This window comes from Mastigoproctus giganteus, chromosome 2 (genome assembly GCF_048544385.1).
Source record: "Mastigoproctus giganteus isolate SK-2022 chromosome 2, ASM4854438v1, whole genome shotgun sequence".
Classification (NCBI taxonomy): domain Eukaryota; kingdom Metazoa; phylum Arthropoda; class Arachnida; order Uropygi; family Thelyphonidae; genus Mastigoproctus; species Mastigoproctus giganteus.
The window spans coordinates 262,949,635-262,970,632 of NC_143576.1; the positions used below are offsets into that span (position 1 = coordinate 262,949,635).

The following is a 20,998-nucleotide window of genomic DNA, read 5'->3' on the forward strand; positions in this document are numbered from 1 at the left end:
TCCCTTTCTTTTGACTGACCATGGATCATTTAAAAGGCATCTTCTCAACTTTGGTCTGGCTGTCGATGCTTTTTGCATCTGTGGAGAGCCAGAGGACTGGAACCACATTGATGCCCTCCTCTCCGATCTATCTTGACATCCGCAACCAGCTGCTTCTGGCCCTCAATGCGCCGACAATCCATCCAGAGGCTAGGGTATTGGAATCAGAAGAAGCCTACAAAGCATTCTTGACCTATGCCACCGCGGTCTTCAACAGACGCCGCTATCACTCACAACCACCAACTGGCACACCTGTGACTACCACAGCTCATTCTGTCAACTAGCTTCCCCACTGCCAGTCACACCAGAAATTAAATAACTTGTCAGCCATAAGGATATACTAATCCCAGTAATGAGTCTGTGCTCCACAGGATACACCATTGCAATCACATCACCAAGTCTCTATTATGTGGGCACTCGAGAGCTGTCTCTAATTTTTCCTTGTCCATCCACAGTAACTTCATCTTCTCTGCAGTGCTCCAACATGTTCCCTGCTGCTCCTAGAAGACTTCACTGGTTATTCTCAACTTCTCTTGACAAAGCTTCCACCAGAGATTCTTGCCGACACTTCTCTCTGCAGGGGATAAACCAAGGGGATTCCTGCCTTCACCTTTTCTCCTTGAAGTTCCTTTGCTGACACTGCCTCTCCATTGGCGTGGGATTAGTTGCTTTCAGGCTCTTCTGCTAGCCTGGGACACTCCCCAGGTAGGATTTTAACCACCCTCGATGAGTCCTCATTGAAGGGGGTCTGCTGACGCTGGTCAACTGTCAGGCATGAGATCACCTGGCCATTTGGCCCCTCTGCTGGGGGGTTGCCTTCAGCTCTGCCTACCCTTGTTTCCTTCCCCTTTTCTAATCTTTTCTATCCATCATGCTCCATTCCTCTAACTTGGCCTCTCTCCTTTCTTGCTTTGCAAATGGAGAGAGAGCTCGTCAGGCATTCCTTCTACTTTCCTGGCCCGGTTCCTCATGCCAGAGGACTGATGATGAAAGGCTCCTTCCACGGTGACTGAGCCTCCCAGGAACTAAGAGGCCAGTTAAACAACACAAACAACACACTACTCACACATAACCCACACTGACTGGCCTTGCAATGTTGTGCATACTTCAGAGAGTACTCAATATAGATTTGTGGGGAACCACAGGAACCGCTTAACAAAAACAATGTCCACTAATGTTTTATAAAAGAACTCAGGATTTCACACTTTAAGGAAAATAGGTGAATTTATAAATGGGAAAGGAAATAAACTTCATTTCAAGTAGAGGCTTCAAAAGTTCACATTTTTTATACAGCCAAGCCATCACTTCCATAGAAGTAGAAAGGCCATTCGCTGCGTTTAAAATGATCTTGGACGATAAAGACTACAAATTTACAATGGACCACGTTGAGAAATATAATTGTGAATTGTAACAAAAATTATTCCAGGTGTGAGTTTGAAAGGAAAAACATTTAAAAAAAGATATTAAAATAATTTTTCATAAACGGTTTTATTACTTTAATATGTTGAATACAAAGAAATTGCAGCACCTCCGTAGCCAGGTGGGCAGGAGCAGCAGTGCGTAGCACACGCTTCTTGATTAGACTGGAGTTCGAGCCCATGATCATCAAATACGGAGGATGCGGAAAGGTCTGGGAATGACCACCACATATCCCCGGAGCAATATGGCCTTAGTTGCTAATGCTCCTAAAAACCAAATAACAAACAAACAAACAAAGAAATTGTGGTTTGATTAATTGTAATAAAAGAGTTATAAATGTAAAAATTGCAGTGCATATGTTAGCATTTTGGTGCATATTTTACCTGTTTTTAGTGCATATAATCCAATGGCTAGTTATCATACCATTCTCTACATAACATATGCATATTTTTAGTAGGTTATAAAAATTCTTAAAAGTGTAGTTTTGTGGTACTTACTTGTGTGTATACAAGGGGTACACTTATCCAGTCATAACTCCAGAGTAATCCGCATTTAGATCTGAATTCATTGAACTCCTTAGGAAAAAAAAACAGAGAGAGAAAGCAGATTAGTTTTTGAGTAAAGCAAAAATTTATTTTTGGTGCCACCAGATATTAATAGTAGTTGATAGTTTAAATAGATTAAGCAGAACTACACAGATATTTGGAGCGAGTGGATGGGTGAAATGAGAAGGTTTTTTTTTTTTTTGGCTGATGCTATATAAGCTTGCTTTCTTGCATCATGTGCTTTTACTAATGCTAATGCTAATTACAACAGCAGTCCTGCAAGGTACTGCAATCTCAACAAGGCACCTGAATTTATATAACAGAATTATGTGTTACTTATCCCTCAAGACAATATCTAGTTCATTCAAATGGATGGTCAGGGTAAAATTTTTCCAGAACATTATCCTGACAACTAAATTATTGGTTGAGTTGTTTCACATGGTATATCATCATGGAGTTGGTATAATTAGCATCCCCTTCATAGAATTCTCCTATGCAGGTAGGGCAGAATTGTCTAGAATGCTATGGTAGATATCGATGATCCTATGTGGAAATGCCAATGGACCTGCCATAGGTCTGTCTTTTGGGAAAAACTATGTTAAACCCCAACCATTATGCTACTATAACCAAACCATGTTAAACCTCAATCATTATGCTACCACAACTAAACTTTACTGTGGGTACAATGCAGCCTATACACCGATGAGCCAAAACATTATGACCACCTACCTAATATGATGTTGGTCCTCCACGTGCAGCCAAAACAGCTCGTACTCATCGAGGCATGGATGCTACAAGATTTCTAAATGTGTCTTGTGGTATCTGGTACCAACACGTAACCAGCAGATCCTTTAACTCCTGTAAGGTCTGTGGTTGAGATACCACAGATTGGAGTTGCTGTTTAAACACAAACCACAGATGCTCGATGGGATTGATGTCTGGGGAATTTGGAGGCCAGGGTGATACCTAGAAGTCTTCCTCATGTTCTGCAAACCAGTCTCGAACAATCCGGGTAGTGTGGCATGGCACATTATCCTGCTGAAAGACGGCATCGCCAGAGGGGAAGACCGTGACATGAAAGGGTGTATCTGGTCAGCAATGATATTTAGGTAGGTGGAAGATGTCAAAGTGCCCCACACGGATGACTGGACTCGGGGTATCCCAGCAGAACATCACCCAAAGTATGACACTGCCGCCACTGGCTTGTTTTAGTCCCACAGTGCATCCAGATGCCATCATTTTCCCAGGTAAACAATGCACATGTACCCGGCCATCCAAATGGTGCAACAGGAAATATGATTCATTGGACCAGACAACCTTCTTACAATCACTCGAGGTCCAGTTTCAATGCTCATGTATCCATCGTAGGTGCTGTCGCAGATGAATTGTGGTTAGCATGAGCACTCAGAGTGGCCTGCGGCTACACAGCCCCATTTTCAGCAGGGTTCGATGTACTGTGTGTTGTAACACATTACTCCCATCATCAGCATTCCAATTACTGGCAAGTTGCACCACAGTCGTCCTTCTGTTGCCATGTATCATCCCGGAGAACCTTCACTCACCTTGAGCATCGATGAGCCACGGTTATCCAACATCTCACCGACGGTTCGTGGGTTTCCCCTCCTCGGACCACTTTCGCTAGGTACTCACCACGGCTGACCACGAGCATCCCACCAGCTGTGCCGTTTCGGATATGCTCTGACCCAGTCATCTGGCCATTACAATTTGGACTTTGTTAAGCTCGCTTAAGTCCACTACCTTTCCCATTTGAAGAACAAGAGTAAAACTGATTAACGGAGCTCAGTATCAGGTGTTTTTTTTATACTGTGTCCTGACCCGCACATGCGCCGTTGTTCACCTGCAGTTGCTTCGATTTGCATAACGACTCGCTGGTCTTAATGATTTGGCTCATCGGTGTATAACAAAAGCATACACAACATTCAGATGCATTCTTCTCATGCACATTCTATGTAGCATGTGATTCCTGATAACTTCCCTGTCATCTTCTGATACTGCTATAAGTTCTATTTGTTATACTCCATGCACCATGGCAGTTGTTTGCTAGAGTTATGAAGTGATAGTCAGGCTTTTGTAGCTATACAATACATATTATCCCACCCTATTAAACATCTTTTTCATAGTAGGTGGTCCAAATGTTATCCCTGTTCTCTTGAATGTTTCTTTCTCATCTCGGAAGTTGGGTGTATTGAGGTCTCTTTCTCATCACAACCTGCTTCCAACTTTCCAATTGTTTTATATATAATTTGACCACTGGAAAAGGCCACTATTTCCTAACTTAATGTGCTATGTTGGAGGAGAGTATATATATTAATGTTAATACTGTTTTGTTTGTTTGTTTTTAGTTGTTGGCGCATCGGCTTCTGTGGCCATAATGCACCTCCCAAGGTTTTTACAGTACTCTGATCCAAGCCCAAGGCGGGATTCAAACCCGCGACCTTTGGGTTGCCAGGCAGGTACTTTACCCACCCGGCTAGCCCGGTCGGCATTAATACTGGCAAAATGATATAAGTAAGCAAGCTTATGCAGCATGAGCCAAAAAAAAAAAAAATGGAGTAATTAGTGTCTCCTTCCCTCTCTTCATTTACCCATTTCTTTCACGAATTTCTCTAATCCTGCCTTAAATTTAGATAAGCTTCCAAACTCCAAGAAATTCGGGAGGAATTTATTCAAACAATCAATCACTCTTTGACTAAAGTAAAATCTTTGGACAACTATCCTACAATTAACTCTTCGCAACCAAAATTTATCCCTTTTGTAATGCCACGTGTGTAACAATGCCATTAGTGTTTAGTTTCCTCAACTCTTTTAAGGCCTTAAATACCTCACACAGGTCTAGGCCGATGCCTGGCTTCCAAACACTATTCCACAGAATTCAAATCTCTCTTTAAAAGAATACTCCTTCATAGCCTTCCAACCTTGTGGCTCTTCTCTGTACCATCTCCAACAGTTTCGTATCCTTCTAAAAATAGGATTTCTAGGCAGTGGCATAGCAAAGTCTTGTGGGTCCTAGTGCAAAATTCAATTTTGTGGCCCTATTCTTAATTTTACCAGTTCAATATAAGAATGGTAGGCTTGTTTAGGAGATCCATCCTTTGTGATACGATAGTTATATACCGTACTAGATAGCGTTAGTTGAACTTCGTTAGCAGTTAAATTGTACGTTTAAATAAATACATATAACGACTTAGATTACAAACGTAATATAATTAATTATATTTAACATAATTAATAACATAACATAATTAATTATAATTAATTAATAAATTAATAGAATCATGACTCAGACCAGAGCGGCAAAGCAAAAGGCTCAAGCTAATGGAAGTGCTGTGGCTCAGAGCAGAACTGAGGGGGGCAGTTGTCCTCTGACTCACAGCCTTATAAAATGCACTGTTTGCTTGATGTTTGCAGAGCAATCGGGTACGGGACATGATACTGCCAAGGGGGATGTCTTTGTGTGTGCGCGATGCAAGGAGTGTATTGATATCAAGCAACAACTCGGCATTCTTGTGGGCCTATATGAGAGCTTGAAGGACAGGGTGGTTGCCCTCGAAGAAACTAAATTGAGGGGCCCATCAAGCTCTCAGCTGCCCACATCAACGCCAGAGCTTGCACTTGGGCATCGCGTGACACAGAGACAACCCCCAAGGCAGAATGCGCTGGTCCCGAAGGAACTAGTAGTTGTTGGTGACTCTATTGTCAGGGAAACGGGAAACATGCTTTGTAAAAAGGATAGGTGGAACAGGACCAGGGTATGTCTGCCAGGGGCAAAAGTTGATGACGTTGTAGAGCGGATATCATCTTTTAAGGGCACAAAAGGTGATATAGTTGTACACGTTGGCACCAATGATATTAAGAGTAGGAGACCGGCGGAATTACTTGACAAGTACAGGTCACTGATGAAAAAAAGCCGTGAATTAGGGTTGAAATTGAAAGTGTCTGCAATTCTGCCCAGACACGATAGGAGGGAGTATATGATGAGAGCCCTGTCAATCAATTCGGCCCTGGAAAGATTGTGCAGGGCTCAAGGGGTAGAATTTTTTTCAGCCTGGTCTGTACTTGTTAACAGGAGAGACTGCTTCTACAGGGATGGGATACACTTAAATAGAAAGGGTGCAAGAATGTTTGCTGATGCTATCGAGGCAGTGTTAGGTGGGTTGGAAAACTGCTAGATTGGGGGGATACAAGGACTAATAGATTAACAGTAGCCACTGGCAGAGGTGAAAGTGATTCTTGCACTGCTTCTATTGGAATGAGCCGCAGCCTGGAAAATAAGATGCAGGATATTTCAGAGACTGCTGGGAATCATTGGGGTACAAGTAAACACATGGGTTGTGTTAGGGTAGCTAAGAAAAAGAACAGGTGCATGTATACTTGCGTGTACACCAATGCTAGGAGTTTAGTAAATAAATTTGATGAATTTGAGGTATTGCTCAAAACATCAAAGGCAGATATTGTGGGGATTTCAGAGACGTGGTGTCACACAGATATAAGGAATGCAGAACTGGAATTTGGGGAGTACAATGTCTACAGAAAGGATAGACAGGATAGGAAGGGAGGAGGGGTTATGCTATTAGTTAAAAAACACATAAAATCCAAGGAAGTGAAGCCAGTCGACATCGCTGGACAGTGCAGTGTCGAGTCAGTTTGGTGTGACATAAGCATTGGGAGATCAAAATTGAGAGTAGGAGTGTGCTATAGGCCTAATGACTCTGATGAGTATAATAAGAAACTGTTCGGAGAAATAGAGTGGGCCAGTAAATCAGAGAGTCTTATAATGGGGGATTTTAATTTCCCAGATATTGACTGGAATTTGGGGGCTGGTCACTCACACAGTAGCAAGCCTTTTGTGGATTTATTGGATGATTGTTTTCTACATCAGCATGTTCGGGAGGCAACTAGAGGGAGTAATACTCTTGATTTGATTATCAGTAGTGATTCTTCATGCATTAAGAATCTGCAGATAAATGAACCACTAGGTGGCAGTGATCACAGTGTGCTGAAGTGGGTGTTACTCAAAGAGGTAACTACCATTAGGGGTAAAGGGAAGGGTTTTTGTTTTCGTAAAGGCGACTATGATGGTCTGAGACAGTATTTAAATTCTATACAGTGGGATCAACTGATGATATTGCCAACAGAAAATTCAAAATGGGAAGCATTCAAAGAACTTATCTTGGAAGCTACTAGGCTTTACATACCAACTAAGAAATATTGTTTAAGGTTTAGGCCTAAATGGATGTCAGATGAACTAATGAGGCATATGGCAGAGAAGAAAAATGCATGGGATACATACAAATTAACACGTGACACAGACGCCTATGATAGATACAAGTTGATCTGTAACCAAGTTACAAAGGAGGTTAGGCAGGCGAAGGCAGATTACGAGAGATCCTTGGCAAGGGATGCGAAGAAAAACAGCAAAGAGTTCTTTACTTATGTAAACTCTAGAAGGAAGGGGATGAATCAGATTGGTCCACTTGAGATCGATGGGTCAACTGTTGATGACCCTGCTCAGGTAGCTAACAAACTAAATGAATATTTTGCATCGACATTCACACATGAGGAGTTATTCAGCGAGGGGAATGCCAGGGGTGTATTCAACTCTAGCAGTAAGCTAGAGAATCTTGTAATAACTGAGAGCAAAGTGGAGGAGAAATTGTTGAAGATAAACACAAGAAAGGCACCTGGGGTGGATGGGATCTATCCAGTTCTATTAAAGGAGGCAGCAAAGGAAGTAAGCAAACCCTTAGCCATAATTATGAGAGCTTCCTTGGACTCAGGGGAGGTACCCATGGACTGGAGATGTGCAAATGTGACCCCAATTCACAAAGGAGGATCAAAGGCTGACACAAGTAATTATAGACCTGTGAGTTTAACTTCTGTTCCCAGAAAATTAATGGAGGCACTGGTTAAAGAAGCACTGCAGGATCATCTAGACAAGACTTCAGTTATAGCTAGGACACAGCATGGTTTTGTTAAGGGGAAGTCTTGCCTGATCAATTTGATTGGATACTATGATGCAGTCACAAAAGAACTGGATGCAGGGACTAACTTTGATATTATATACTTGGATCTTAGAAAGGCTTTTGATACTGTTGCACAAGGAAGACTGCTGCACAAATTGGAGTGGTGTGGCATTGGAGGCAAATTGCTGCTATGGATAAAGGGGTGGTTGAGGGGGAGAAGACAGAGTGGTAATCAATGGACACTGCTCATCGTGGACTAATGTTATTAGTGGAGTCCCTCAGGGTTCAGTATTGGGTCCTTTATTGTTTTCTGTATTTATAAATGATATTGATGATGGTATATCAAGCTTAATGTCCAAGTTTGCAGACGATACGAAGGTTGGCCGGGTTGTCAAGGACACTACTGACACTATGCTGCTGCAACAGGATTTGGAAAGGTTGAGCAGATGGGCTTCGAGGTGGCAAATGAAGTTTAACATTGACAAATGTAAAGTACTACATATGGGAAACAGCAACCCCAGAGCAACATATCAACTCTGTGGTACTACACTGACAGTGGTAGAGAATGAAAGGGACCTGGGGGTGGTTGTGCAGGCAGATATGAAGTTCTCTGAGCAGTGCAGACGGGCTGCAAGAGTAGCTCATGGTGTATTGTCAATGATATATAAGAATTTTTCTAGCAGGGATAAGGAGGTGATTATTCCCTTGTATAAGGTAATGGTCAGGCCACACCTAGAGTACTGTATACAGGCCTGGAGGCCTCATTTCAAGAAGGATGTAGAGCTGCTGGAACGAGTACAGAGAAGGGCAACAAGATTGGTGAATGGGACAAAGGGGTGCTCTTACGAAGAAAGGCTTAAGTTTTGCGAATTACAGTGTCTGGAAACTAGGCACCAGCGAGGTGATCTGATAGAGGTGTACAAAGCCTTGAATGGTTTGAGCATGCTCAATGCTGATGGGATTCTTCCTCTTGCTCAGAATAATCACCTGAGAGGGCATAAATTCAAATTGAGGAAAGACAGATGTAGGATAGATGTGCGGAAATTTGCCTTTAGCCAGCGGGTGGTTGGTAGGTGGAACAGACTTCCATCCCTTGTCGTGGAAGTTGACAGCCTAAATAAGTTTAAGGCTCAGCTGGACAGGTATTTCGAACGAACAGAGGGGTGAAGTGGAAGTGGTTATTTTTATTTATTTATGTTACTTTTTTTTTTTTTTTTTTTTTTTGGCTGATGCTGCATAAGCTTGCTTTCTTGCATCAAATGCCTCTACTAATGCTAATGCTAATCTCTGGCACACTGCACCAGTTCACTATAGGAGAGATGTTTCCAAGCCTGTTTGCAATATTCAAGGTGTGGCCCAACAATTTCGTTATATAATGAAAGCAGCTCTTTTTCTCTGCTGTGAAAGTTCCTGTGCATAACTAACATAATCACATGAACCACCCTATCACCTGTTTTGAGTTTTGTGCTGCCCAAGTGGTGCAGCGCTCTAGGATTACTGCTACCAAAATGTAAGGCTTTGCATGTTCTAGTGTTAAATCACAGGACAGCAAGAAACTTCAGACAAGCATAAAGGACATTTATAAGGGTTGTGGCGCCTCCGTAGCCAGGTGGGAAGGAGCAGCAGTGCGTAGCACACGCTTCTTGATTAGACCGGGGTTCGAGCCCGTCACCACCAAATACGGAGGATGCGGAAAGGTCAGGGAATGACCACCGCATATCCCGGAGCAATATGGCCTTAGTTGCTAATGCTCCTAAAAACCAAATAACAATAACAATAATAACAATAAGGGTTGTATAAGAATTACCAAAAGGTCACCTTACAGAAGTCGATATAAGATCCTCAAAAATAGGGTCACATGACATCAGTATAACGTATGATCCCCTCCAACAGCTAAGCAGGCCTGACAGTGTTGAACCATGCTCCATATAAGGGTGTCTATAAGATTCTGTGACAACAGATCCCATTCTTACACCAGCACAAAACTTAGCTTACCAAATGACTGAAGAGTTGGCTGTCGATGTGCAATGCGACATCCAAGGGCGTCCCACAAATATGGCGCCTCCGTAGCCAGGTGGGCAGGAGCAGCAGTGCGTAGCGCACGCTTCTTGATTAGACCGGGGTTCGAGCCCATGACCACCAAATACAGAGGATGCAGAAAGGTCAGGGAACGACCACCGCATATCCCCAGAGCAATATGGCCTTAGTTGCTAATGCTCCTAAAAACCAAATAACAAACAACCCACACATATTTGATTAGATTTAAGCCTGGTGATCATGCTGTCCACAGCAGTCACTGGATATCTTCAGTTTCAAGATATTCCTCCACCACTTGAGCTCTATGTGCAGTGGTGTTGTCATGCATGAAAGAAAGTCAACATGCAATTGACCAACCACCCCTAAAAAGTCGCACATAGGGTTTGAGGATCTGTTCTCAGTACCTCTGCGCAGTTATGGTACCCCTATCAAAAACATGGAGTGGTGTGGCCATTTATCATTATTCCACCCTACACGAGAACACCACCTCCACCATAAGTTTCCCTTTCTCTGATGTTGGAGGGAGGGATGGTACCACATTCCTCGTTGTCTCCAGATGAAATATTTAGAATTTGTAGGCCAAAATAAGACTCATCAGAGAACAGAACTGTACCCCATTTTTCAGGGCTCAAAGTTGCATGTTCATGGCACCGGGTTCGATGAGCTCTGCAGTGGTTTTGGGTTAATGGGATACAAATCACTAGCTTCCATGCATAGGCTCCACTTGAATTGAATCTTCTTAACACAGGCCAGTTGGAAATGTTTTCATTTGTGGCTACAGCAACCTCAAGAAACAGTTAATGACAGGACATCAGCATTAGCAGAAGCATATGATGCAAGAAAGCCAAGCTTATACAGCATCAGCCACATCGAAAAGTTCTGTCTTGCTGTTAGAGCCAGATAATGGTCTGCTCTGGTTGATATAGCCCTTGGTGAGCTCTGCTTGTAATGGTTCCTTTCACCTGAAACTGCTTCTATAGTGCTGAGACAAAACTGCGTGACACATTAAACCAATGTGGCACCTCCGCCTGCAACTGTCCGACTTCAAGTCATCCAACAGCCCACCATCTCAAAGAATCATCTAAATGACAATGACCTGCCATCCTGTATACCAGAGATGTGGCTATCCCACTAAGCAAATCAGAAAATGGGATGAAGTGATGTCGCAACCTGTGTTTTTATAGGCATGAATAATTTGCATAATGTGCAGCTATGTAAGGTGGTAGATCAATTTCTATGGGATACTTGGAATTTGCATGCCAGGATACCTATTATATCAAATATTTCCCTTTGGCAACATTGTTCACAATAAAATATTCATGAAAAACATTTTGTTCTGTTAATTTTTTTAAGCAGCAGAAACAATAAAGAGCCTGGTAGCCTTGTAAGACTCCACTCAACATTAGTCCATAAAGAGCTGCACCCATTGATAACTACTCTTTCTTTGTCTACAACCACTTAACCATTCCTAAATCTATAATAGTAACTTGATCCTAATGTTTGGCAAAACAATAAATTCTAGGCCTCCTCTTCAGATTGCCCAACACCTCCATGTGATCTTTAACAACCATACCAAATCAAAGTTGTTGAGTCCCCCCCCACCCCAAGTGGTGATCTGGACCTTGCATTATGCTAGTTTTGCCACAGTTAAAGCAATATTGCTCCTGTTTATGCAACGATCATTCATGTGGGACTGTATCAAAAGCTTTACTGAAATCTAAGTAAATGAATTCAAAATTTTTAGTTTCATCCAGCAGCTCTTTTGTGACCTAATATTAGCTAATCAGAATAGTCAGACATGATCTCTCTTCACCAAAGCCGTGCTGTGATTCCACTATAATTCCATTCCTGCCCAGATGATCCTATTACATCTTAATTAAAGGTCCTATAATCTTTCCTGCCACCTAAGTCAAACTTACATATCTTTGTTCCCTATTTTACTCTTTGAACCACTTTTTTGAATAGGAAAAATGTTTACACATCTCCAGTGTATAATGCCTCTTGTCTCTGTCTATTTGCTCATACTGCATGTTAGAAGAGATGTGGAGAAATAACATGGCAAAAACTTATGTTTGGCTTACCAGAGCACAGCTCTGGATGAAAAACATAGGTTTTGGCTGCTCAGACCTCAATAAACAAAGTGGTGGTATTCCACCAGGTGATGAGTCTTCTACTATTTAATACTGCCTGGAGTCACAAAAGCTGATCATTCCTTTCTGTGGTGTGGATGATACTCCTTGAGCTCTGCTTATCTTAGCATTAATAGTATTTTTAGATCTTGCACATGGGAGATATACTTCAGTTACTAAGCACCACCAGCATGAAGATACAAAGAATGGATCCATCTGTTTCAGAATGACTTACTGAAATTGCATACACTTGACTCACAAATGGAATATGAATATCACTGAACTGCATTTTGGATTTTTGAGTGGCAGTTTTAGCTATCATCACAGTTAGAATATCCATGATAAATCTCTGGGACCAGCTTTCCTTTCAGAAGTCACAGATGCTTTCAATACCTGGTGCACTGCACCCAGTTGCTTTCACGTCTGATGCCACCATCTAATGTGTGCTGAGGGTACTTTGTACCCTCAGCACACATTAGATGAACTCTAAATTGCCTCCAGTATATCTTTGTCCAAATAGTCTTTTCTTGTCTATACTAGTTTCATTTTGTCTGTAAGACTGAACTACATATTTAAAGTCAGATAGCAGTAGTAGTTGAGAATAAGAGAGATACAATTTCTGTCTCCAGGATCAAATATAATTCTTTCAGTGCAAAAGGTCTGCATTTCAATATTTAGTACCAAGCTGTGCAATTTGTAAATGATTAGTATGTAATTAGTACTATGCAGGCCAAATGATACAAAATCACAATCATGTTTAACCATTTCTAAAAATAAAAATTCAACTCTGCTTTAAACTTTTTCAGATTCTCCATCTCAACTACCTTAGGAGGCAACTTATTCTATCAATTAGCACTGCCTAAACATGAACTATATGAGCATGAGATTTAATCTTTTACTGCCTTCCAAAATTTATATTTGTGTTCCCCTGTTATAGCTTCACCTAACAATGTGAAAATACCCCCAATTCATAAAGCTTAATCCTTTAAGGGCCTCATAAACCTCTATTACATTACTCCTGAGGTATCCAGGCTCTGCAGTCCACATGTTCCCTATTGGGACAACTCTTAGCACTCTCAACCAATTTAGTTTCCCTCTTTTGACCCTCTCTAGAAATACCATGTTCTTTTTGGTGAGGACTTCAGACTTCAATACAGTATTCTAAATGGGGTCTTGCCATTGTTTTATAATGAGAAATAATGTCCTTCTTCCTGGTAGCAAAGATCCTATTGATCATTAATAGTACACCCTGAGCCTTCCTGGCTGCCTGCATACACTTCAAGCAAAACTTCACACCTGCTTGTATCATAACCCCTTAATCTTTTTTAATTTTGCATCTCCCTAGTCTGTATGTCACCCCCAGATTTATTCACTCCCAAATGCAAAACCTTACATTTAGTAAGATTAAATTCCAGTTGGCATCTTTAAGACCATGTGTAACCAATCTAAGTATTCTGAAGCAGCATAGTTTGATCCTGATTGTTTACAATATTATCTACCTTTAAATCATCAACAAACTTTGACATCTTTTCCTGTATACTCTCATCAATATCATTTAGCTAAATAAGAAATAAGAACAGCCCAACAATGAACCCTGACAGACCTCACTTGCTACATTAATCCACTCTGAAGAATGTCCATTAAATACCACCCTCTGTTTTCTTTCCTAGTAATCCCAGCTTTCTCCAGTTGGTATAGGAGCCTCCCATTGAGATCTAAATCAAAAGCTTTATTCAAATCTAGATACACAATATTGAAATTTTTTCCAGCATCTAAATGCTTTCTTCCCCTTCAAAAACCCATGCTGTGTTCCATTTAGGATTTCATTCTTAATCACTAATTTCATTATCTTACTCTCCACTCTACAGTTATCCACTTTCCAACTTAACTTTGCCTTTATTCCAGCATAGTGATGATCTCAGTAACAATCCAGATGGTATGATGTACTGCTTTGCTATGTTCTTTAATATAATTGGAGAACCCCACCTGCCTCAGAAGCCATACTTTCTTTCAGCCCATGTAGATTTTCTGATATGTACTTCTCAGAGATCATTATATCACTAATCTCATTATAATCTGACTCACTTTCTCTGTTTCTCCTCCACCTCCCATTTCAAATGTGCTTTCAATTGTAAAAATGGATGCAAAATACCTGCTCAACCCATCAGCAATTCTGGCTAAATCATCAGTGACTGGAGGTGACCTATACACAGTGTGCCAATTAAATAACGAGACTTACACCACTACAAAAAAAAGAATAACACTAATGGCAAATGCAAAGTAAGGTTATATATTTTCGAAGTAATCACCTCCAATGTGTATACACTGTTTACATCTTTTATACAGGTTTTGAAAACACTTCTGGAACTGCTTTCAACTGGTCAGTCACTGCAGCCTGGATGTCCTCTATTGTCCCGTATCATGTTCCTATCATGGCTATTTGCATTTTGGGGAACAAAAAGTAATCTGCAGGAACCAGATCCAGAGAATTGGGGGGGGGTTGATGACTGGAATCAATTTTTTTGTCAAATGTCAAGAATGTGAGGGTGCATTGGGGTGGCCAGGTCAGGGATCATCCTCTAACGACTCACGTCCTTTACAAAAACGAGAAAACCATTCAAACACTCTTGGTCAAGACAAACATGCATCAGCATAAACTTTTTTAAATAGTCAAAAGTTTCTGTAGCACTTTTTCCCAATTTACAATAAAATTTGATACTGCTCTTTGCTCCATTTTCAGTTTTCCGACGACATGCACAAAACTACTATTACTCTTTCCGTCATAAATCACGAACTACTGACTGGACAAGTTTCAACTTGTCCAGTCAGTAGTTCGTGAAAGAGCACACTCTAGCAAATCTAATCATGTACTATTTTGGCCTATTACATTAATACTAAATGCAGAGTGCATACAGTCTTGTTATTTAATTGGCACACTGTGTATGATTTTTGCATTTACATATAAGAAACTTTTTGTCCCCATTATCTTTTTTTGCCAGTGATTTCCCATATTCAGCTTTTGCTTTTCTTATTAAATGTGGTATTGTTACATATATCGCAGCGTCATACAATAAGCTGCAACTATTCATATACGAAGTGATCTTTAATCCTAACTAACTCTATCTCTATATGCAAATACAGAGAATTTTTCATTCTTATCATAATGTAAGATTGCATTGAAAAGAAATTTGTCATTTTAAATGTGTTACAAAATACAGGGGAAATTCTCTTACAGACCTCCATAATAAGTTTCACACCATGGGAATCTGTGATCCTACGTTCTTTCCGAGCATCCCTGAGGAGGTTTATAAACCATGTGCATGGTATCCAGAAAGTATTAAATTCAGTGGAAGGTACTGATTGCAGCATCTCCAATTCAAGTTTGGTCATGAAACCTAACAAAGAATAAGACATAATTAAAAAAAAAAAAAAAAAGAAGCAGAGTAAATTAATTTTAATTCATTTCAGACTTATTGGAATGACAGTAATAATAGTCACCACATCATTATATCAAGATCTTAAGTTAAACTGTAAACAATTCAGTACTGTAGTAATAGTGTTAATTTAATACTATAATTAGTATTAGCCATATAGTGCAAGAGAAGGCCTCCGTAGCCACGTGGTCAGGAGCAGGAGTGCAGTAGCACACACTCTTTGAGTAGACCAGGGTTCAAGCCCCTGACTGTCAAATATGGTCAATCTGCCATCCCACACTGGACCAGCATGGCAGATTATGGTCCATTTCAATCAACATGAATTGTTGAGGAGGCTTCCATCCTACAGTGGATTGATCACAGCTGCTGCTTATCTTACCTTTTTAGTGCAAGAAAGCCACAGGCTTTTGCTGCACCAAAAAAGGTAAGGTAAGCAGCTGGTTGCACCAGCCAAAAAAAAAAAAAAAAATACTAAATAAATAAGAAAATACAAATTATGCACATGCACTTCCCTCCTTGCATACAGTTGACCTTTGATTAAAGAGGCCTGTGAGCTCTGGATTCATTATTACTATTGTGGATTATTGACCTTTGAATTTTTTCAAACTGTCAGCCTCAATTACCTTTGGAGGCAACTTGTTCCAGGAATGAACAACTCACTGGCTAAAAGAAAACTTCCAACAGTCTAGTCTAAACTTCTTCCCCTATAATTTTTTGCACCTAGTTCTGGAATTTTTTATAACAGTGAAAATTCTATCTTCATTCATTTTATTAACCCCTCTTAAGACCCTTACAGACCTCAATCAGATCCCCTCCAAGGGTGCCTGCTTGCCACACTCTATAGCCCACATAATCAAAGTCTTTCCTCATACTTGGACACAGTATTCCAAATGTGGAATTATTCAAAAAATCAGAGATAGGACACTATGGGCTTTCCTGGCTACCTATTTAGTATAAGTATTTTATAAATGGTATCTTTGGTCGGTGTCAGTAAACAATACACTTGGGTATACAGGGTGTTTCAGTTAAACATTTCAGAACTTCTAAGAGGGGTAGGGTACATCCTGACAACTCGAAATCATATAGCAATGTGGGGTCGGAAATGCTTTCCTGAAGCGGTGTTGTACACAGAAGCACCATAAAGAAAACAGACCGTAAGTGAGAAATCGTTTTAATAATACATGAAAAGAAGCAAAAGGTACATGGATTAAAGTAAGTGTTCGAAGTTTCTTCCACGGGCTACAATGCACGCCTCACATCTCCGACGCATGGACATCCGAACATTCTGGAATACTCCAGGCGAATTTCGAATTTCTTCGGCAGCTACTGCGATTCTTGCAACCAGCTCCTCAGCATTGTCAACAGGGGTGTCATAAACTAGCGATTTCATATGACCCCAGAAATAAAAATCAAGACATGATAGGTCGGGTGACCGAGCAGGCCAACGCACGGGACCACCACATCCGATCCACTGTTGACCAAATGTGACATCCAGGTAGTTACGAACATCTCTGCTATAATGGGCAGGGGCTCCATCGTGTTGGAACCACATTGTCTGTTGCGTCGATGCAGAAATCTGTTCATCTCTCAAAAGTTGTGGCAATACTTGCTGCAGAAAGATCAAGTAGATAGGTCCGGTTAGACGACACGGTAACAGGTAAGGTCCGATGAAGTGATCTCCCATAATACCGGCCCATACATTGACCGAAAATCGAATCTGTGCTGCACGACGTCGTATTGCATGCGGGTTCTCGACCGCCCAGATATGGTCGTTATGCGTGTTGAAAATTCCTTCCCTTGTGAAGGATGCCTCATCGGAAAACAACACTTCAGCAGGAAAAAGAGGATTTGTAGCACATTTTCCAAGGTACCACTGTGCGAAAGCAATACGAGGTGCATAATCCTCCAATTGCTGTGTCTGGACACGCTGCCTGGAGTATTCCAGAATGTTCGGATGTCCATGCGTCGGAGATGTGAGGCGTGCATTGTAGCCCGTGGAAGAAACTTCGAACACTTACTTTAATCCATGTACCTTTTGCTTCTTTTCATGTATTATTAAAACGATTTCTCACTTACGGTCTCTTTTCTTTATGGTGCTTCTGTGTACAACACCGCTTCAGGAAAGCATTTCCGACCCCACATTGCTATATGATTTCGAGTTGTCAGGATGTACTCTACCCCTCTTAGAAGTTCTGAAACGTTTAACTGAAACACCCTGTATAGATGGTCTATATACAGGGTGTTTCAAAATTATGTATACACACTTTAAAAATTTATATTTAATGGGAAATATACAGGGTGTCTCAAAAATACACAGCATAACTTCAGGAATGAGTTACTCATATGTAGACAATAAAAATATTTTATATCAACATAGTTCTAGAAATGCTTGGTTCCTGAGTTATTAACCGGAATGTCTTATCTCCCACAGGTGATTTCCTTCATCACAAGGTACTGACAGAATCTGGTGGTTTTCCATTCCGACCATGTACTCAAATCAGGAGCAAGCGGATATGCACTTTATGTACGGTTTGGCAGATGGCAATGCTCTGGAGGTTTGTCATTTGTACTACGAAAGGTTCCCAGAACGAAGATGTCCAGACAGGAAAACGTTTGAAGGTATCCATCGCCGCCTTTGTGAACATGGGACCTTTACACCTCGTGCTGCCAACAGAGGACGACCAAGATCTACGACTCCTGAAGTAGAGGGGTGGACCAACTGCCTGTCCTCCACGCTCACTGATTTAAATCCACTAGATTTCTTCTTGTGGGGCAATTTAAAGTCATTGGTGTATTTGACTCCAGCAGCTGATGTGGAAACTCTCCGCAATCGAATCGTGGCAGGTTGTGAGACAATACAAAACACGCCAGGAATTTGGCATTGTCTTCGTGAGTCCATCAGATGTCGATGTGAGGCCTGTATTCAGACAGAAGGTGGACATTTTGAACAATTACTATAAGGTGATGTGAACAGTTAAGTGTCATAGACAGACCTTCAAAACTCGGAAACCAAGCATTTCCGGAACTATGTTGATATAAAATATTTTTATTGTCTACATATGAGGAACTCATTCCTGAAGTTATGCCATGTATTTTTGAGACACCCTGTATATACAAATGTAAATTTTTTTTATACTTTGAAGACAAAAAACAATTTTTTTTTACAATAAAACTTTACTTTTATTGTTTTACCCAAGATTGCATTTCTTACAGCTTCAACATTTTCATTACTTCTTGATGTCCTCTTCCTGCCACATTCTAAGTTATTGATATTCTGAATGGTTCCGTGCTCCTCAAATTTATCCCACAAACGAGCATTGTTAAACATGTGGGCACTTTTGTTCCATATTGTGATTTCCAAGCATGCTAAACTTCATTGACATTTTCATATTTCCAATACCATTTTATAATTGCCTTTCTTTCTTCAAAACTTAATTGGGTACTCTCCATTGTTTTTGAGGTATCTATAAAATAAAACAAAAATTAAATTATTGTAAAAAAAAAATGTCTATTTTTAAGCTACAAAATGAATTTAAGAAAATTACATTTGTGCATGTTGTTCATTAAATATAAATTTTTAAAATGTGTATACATAATTTTGAAACACCCTGTATAAATAGGAATATAGGAGCTGTAACTTATAAGAGTGTAAAACGTATATGTGGACGTGTGTGTGGACATATGTTGTGTCTTACACAAGGTAGCCCCTAAATGTTAGTTCATCTCTGCCATGGTTCTCTGTGATGATATATATAAGACTCTGTACAATGGCCAGAAATGAGTGCAGTGTTATGTTTGCATAGCGTGTGGGTTGTTTAGCTGTTTCCGGCTGCTTTGCTGCCAGGAAGCAGAAATAATGAGGAAGGCTGCTTCCCAATACCCATCCACGCCACGAGGAGGCAGGCCCAACTGTACATGTACTAAACTAAATGTAACATTTCCAGCACCCATAGAAATAAGCGCAAGTCCTATAATTCGTACGGTGGTGAATACCACAAAGAATCCCACATCCAGTGGAGAAAGTGCAATAGCAATGGATGCCAGCAGTTCCTGTATCTAGGAAGCCCATATCTGCGTATAAGCAGTTTAAAATTCCGTCGCTAATAAACTGGAGACCAGCGAATCCTAAACCCTAAAGAACTAGCAAAAAAAAACTGCTCCCAAGGGACCAGCATAATTGACAATTTTAGGGGGAAAAAAATTAATGGACAAAATATTATTGTTTCGAAAAAAAAACAAATAATAATAATAATAAATAAAAATAAAAAAATAAAAAAAATAATAAATTTAATCAGATAAAATGTTAAATTAATAATTATTATTAAAGAAAGAAAATGTAAATGTTAAAAAATATGGAAAATGTAAAATGCATAGGGAAAACATTAACCTGTTCAGTACTGGATTAGCATTATCATTAGTAATGGCTTATGCTGCAAGGAAGAAAGCTTATACAGCATCAGCTAGAAAAAAAACACTTCCCATTTCACCCATCCATTCGCTCCAAAAGTGTCCAGTTCTTCCTTGAATTTATTTAAGCTATCAACTTCCACAATGACAGATGAAAATTTGCTCCAGTAATCAACTACTTGCTGGATAAATTTCTGCATATCTATTCTGCAACTATCTTTCCTCAATTTGGATTTATGCCCTCTCCTTTGGATTTACTCCCTGCATACCCCCAGGGGCTCACATCTGGTGAGTATGAGCTTGACACACCCAGGGTCCTGAGCTGGATATCATCATTCTTCTCTTTCTTGGTGATTCCTTTCTACTTCTTTCTCTCTCTCTCTTTCTCAGGGTAATAGGGAAATTTTTTTTGCCGGTGCAGCATAAGCCTCAGGCTTCCTTGCACCATGTGGCTAATAATAATAATCTGAGCAAAAGGAAGAATCCCATCAGCATTTAGCTGTTCAAACCATTCAAAGCCTTATACACCTCAATCAGATCACCTTGCAGGTGCCTAGTCTCCGGGCACTGTCATTTGTAGAACTTAAGCCTTTCTTGGTAACAGCACTCCTTTGTTCCCTCACCAATCTTGTTGCCCTTCTCTGTACTCATTCTAGTAACTCTACATCCTTCCTAAAATTAGGCCTCCGGACCTGTATGGAGTACTTAAGGTGTGGCCTGACCATTGCCTTATACAAAGGAATAATCACCTCTCTGTCCCTGCTAGCACATTCCTATATATCATTCGCAAGAACCTATGAACTGCTCCAGAAGTCTGTCTGCACTGCTCAGGAAACCTCATATCTGACTGCACAATTACACCATGTCTTTTTCATTCTCCACTGCCCTGAGTGTAGCACAGCACAGTTGATACATTACTCTGGGGTTACTTCTACAATATGCAGTACTTTGCATTTGTGAATTTTTATCTTCAGTTGCCACTTCTCACTTCATCTGCCCACCTT

At 40.5% G+C, this 20,998-nt stretch overlaps 1 protein-coding gene across 2 annotated transcripts in view; it reads right to left on the minus strand.

Moving 5' to 3' along the window:
• Positions 1-20,998, minus strand: part of LOC150090444 (bestrophin-2a-like) — a 184,967-nt gene that overhangs the window by 80,073 nt on the left and 83,896 nt on the right. For both annotated transcript variants that reach the window (XM_090389888.1, XM_090389886.1), the window contains exons 4-5: positions 15,391-15,548; positions 1,956-2,033 (exon numbers count right to left, since the gene is read on the minus strand). In XM_090389888.1, coding sequence (XP_090246014.1) covers positions 1,956-2,033; positions 15,391-15,548 — 236 coding nt within the window. The remainder of the gene's footprint in view (positions 1-1,955; positions 2,034-15,390; positions 15,549-20,998) is intronic.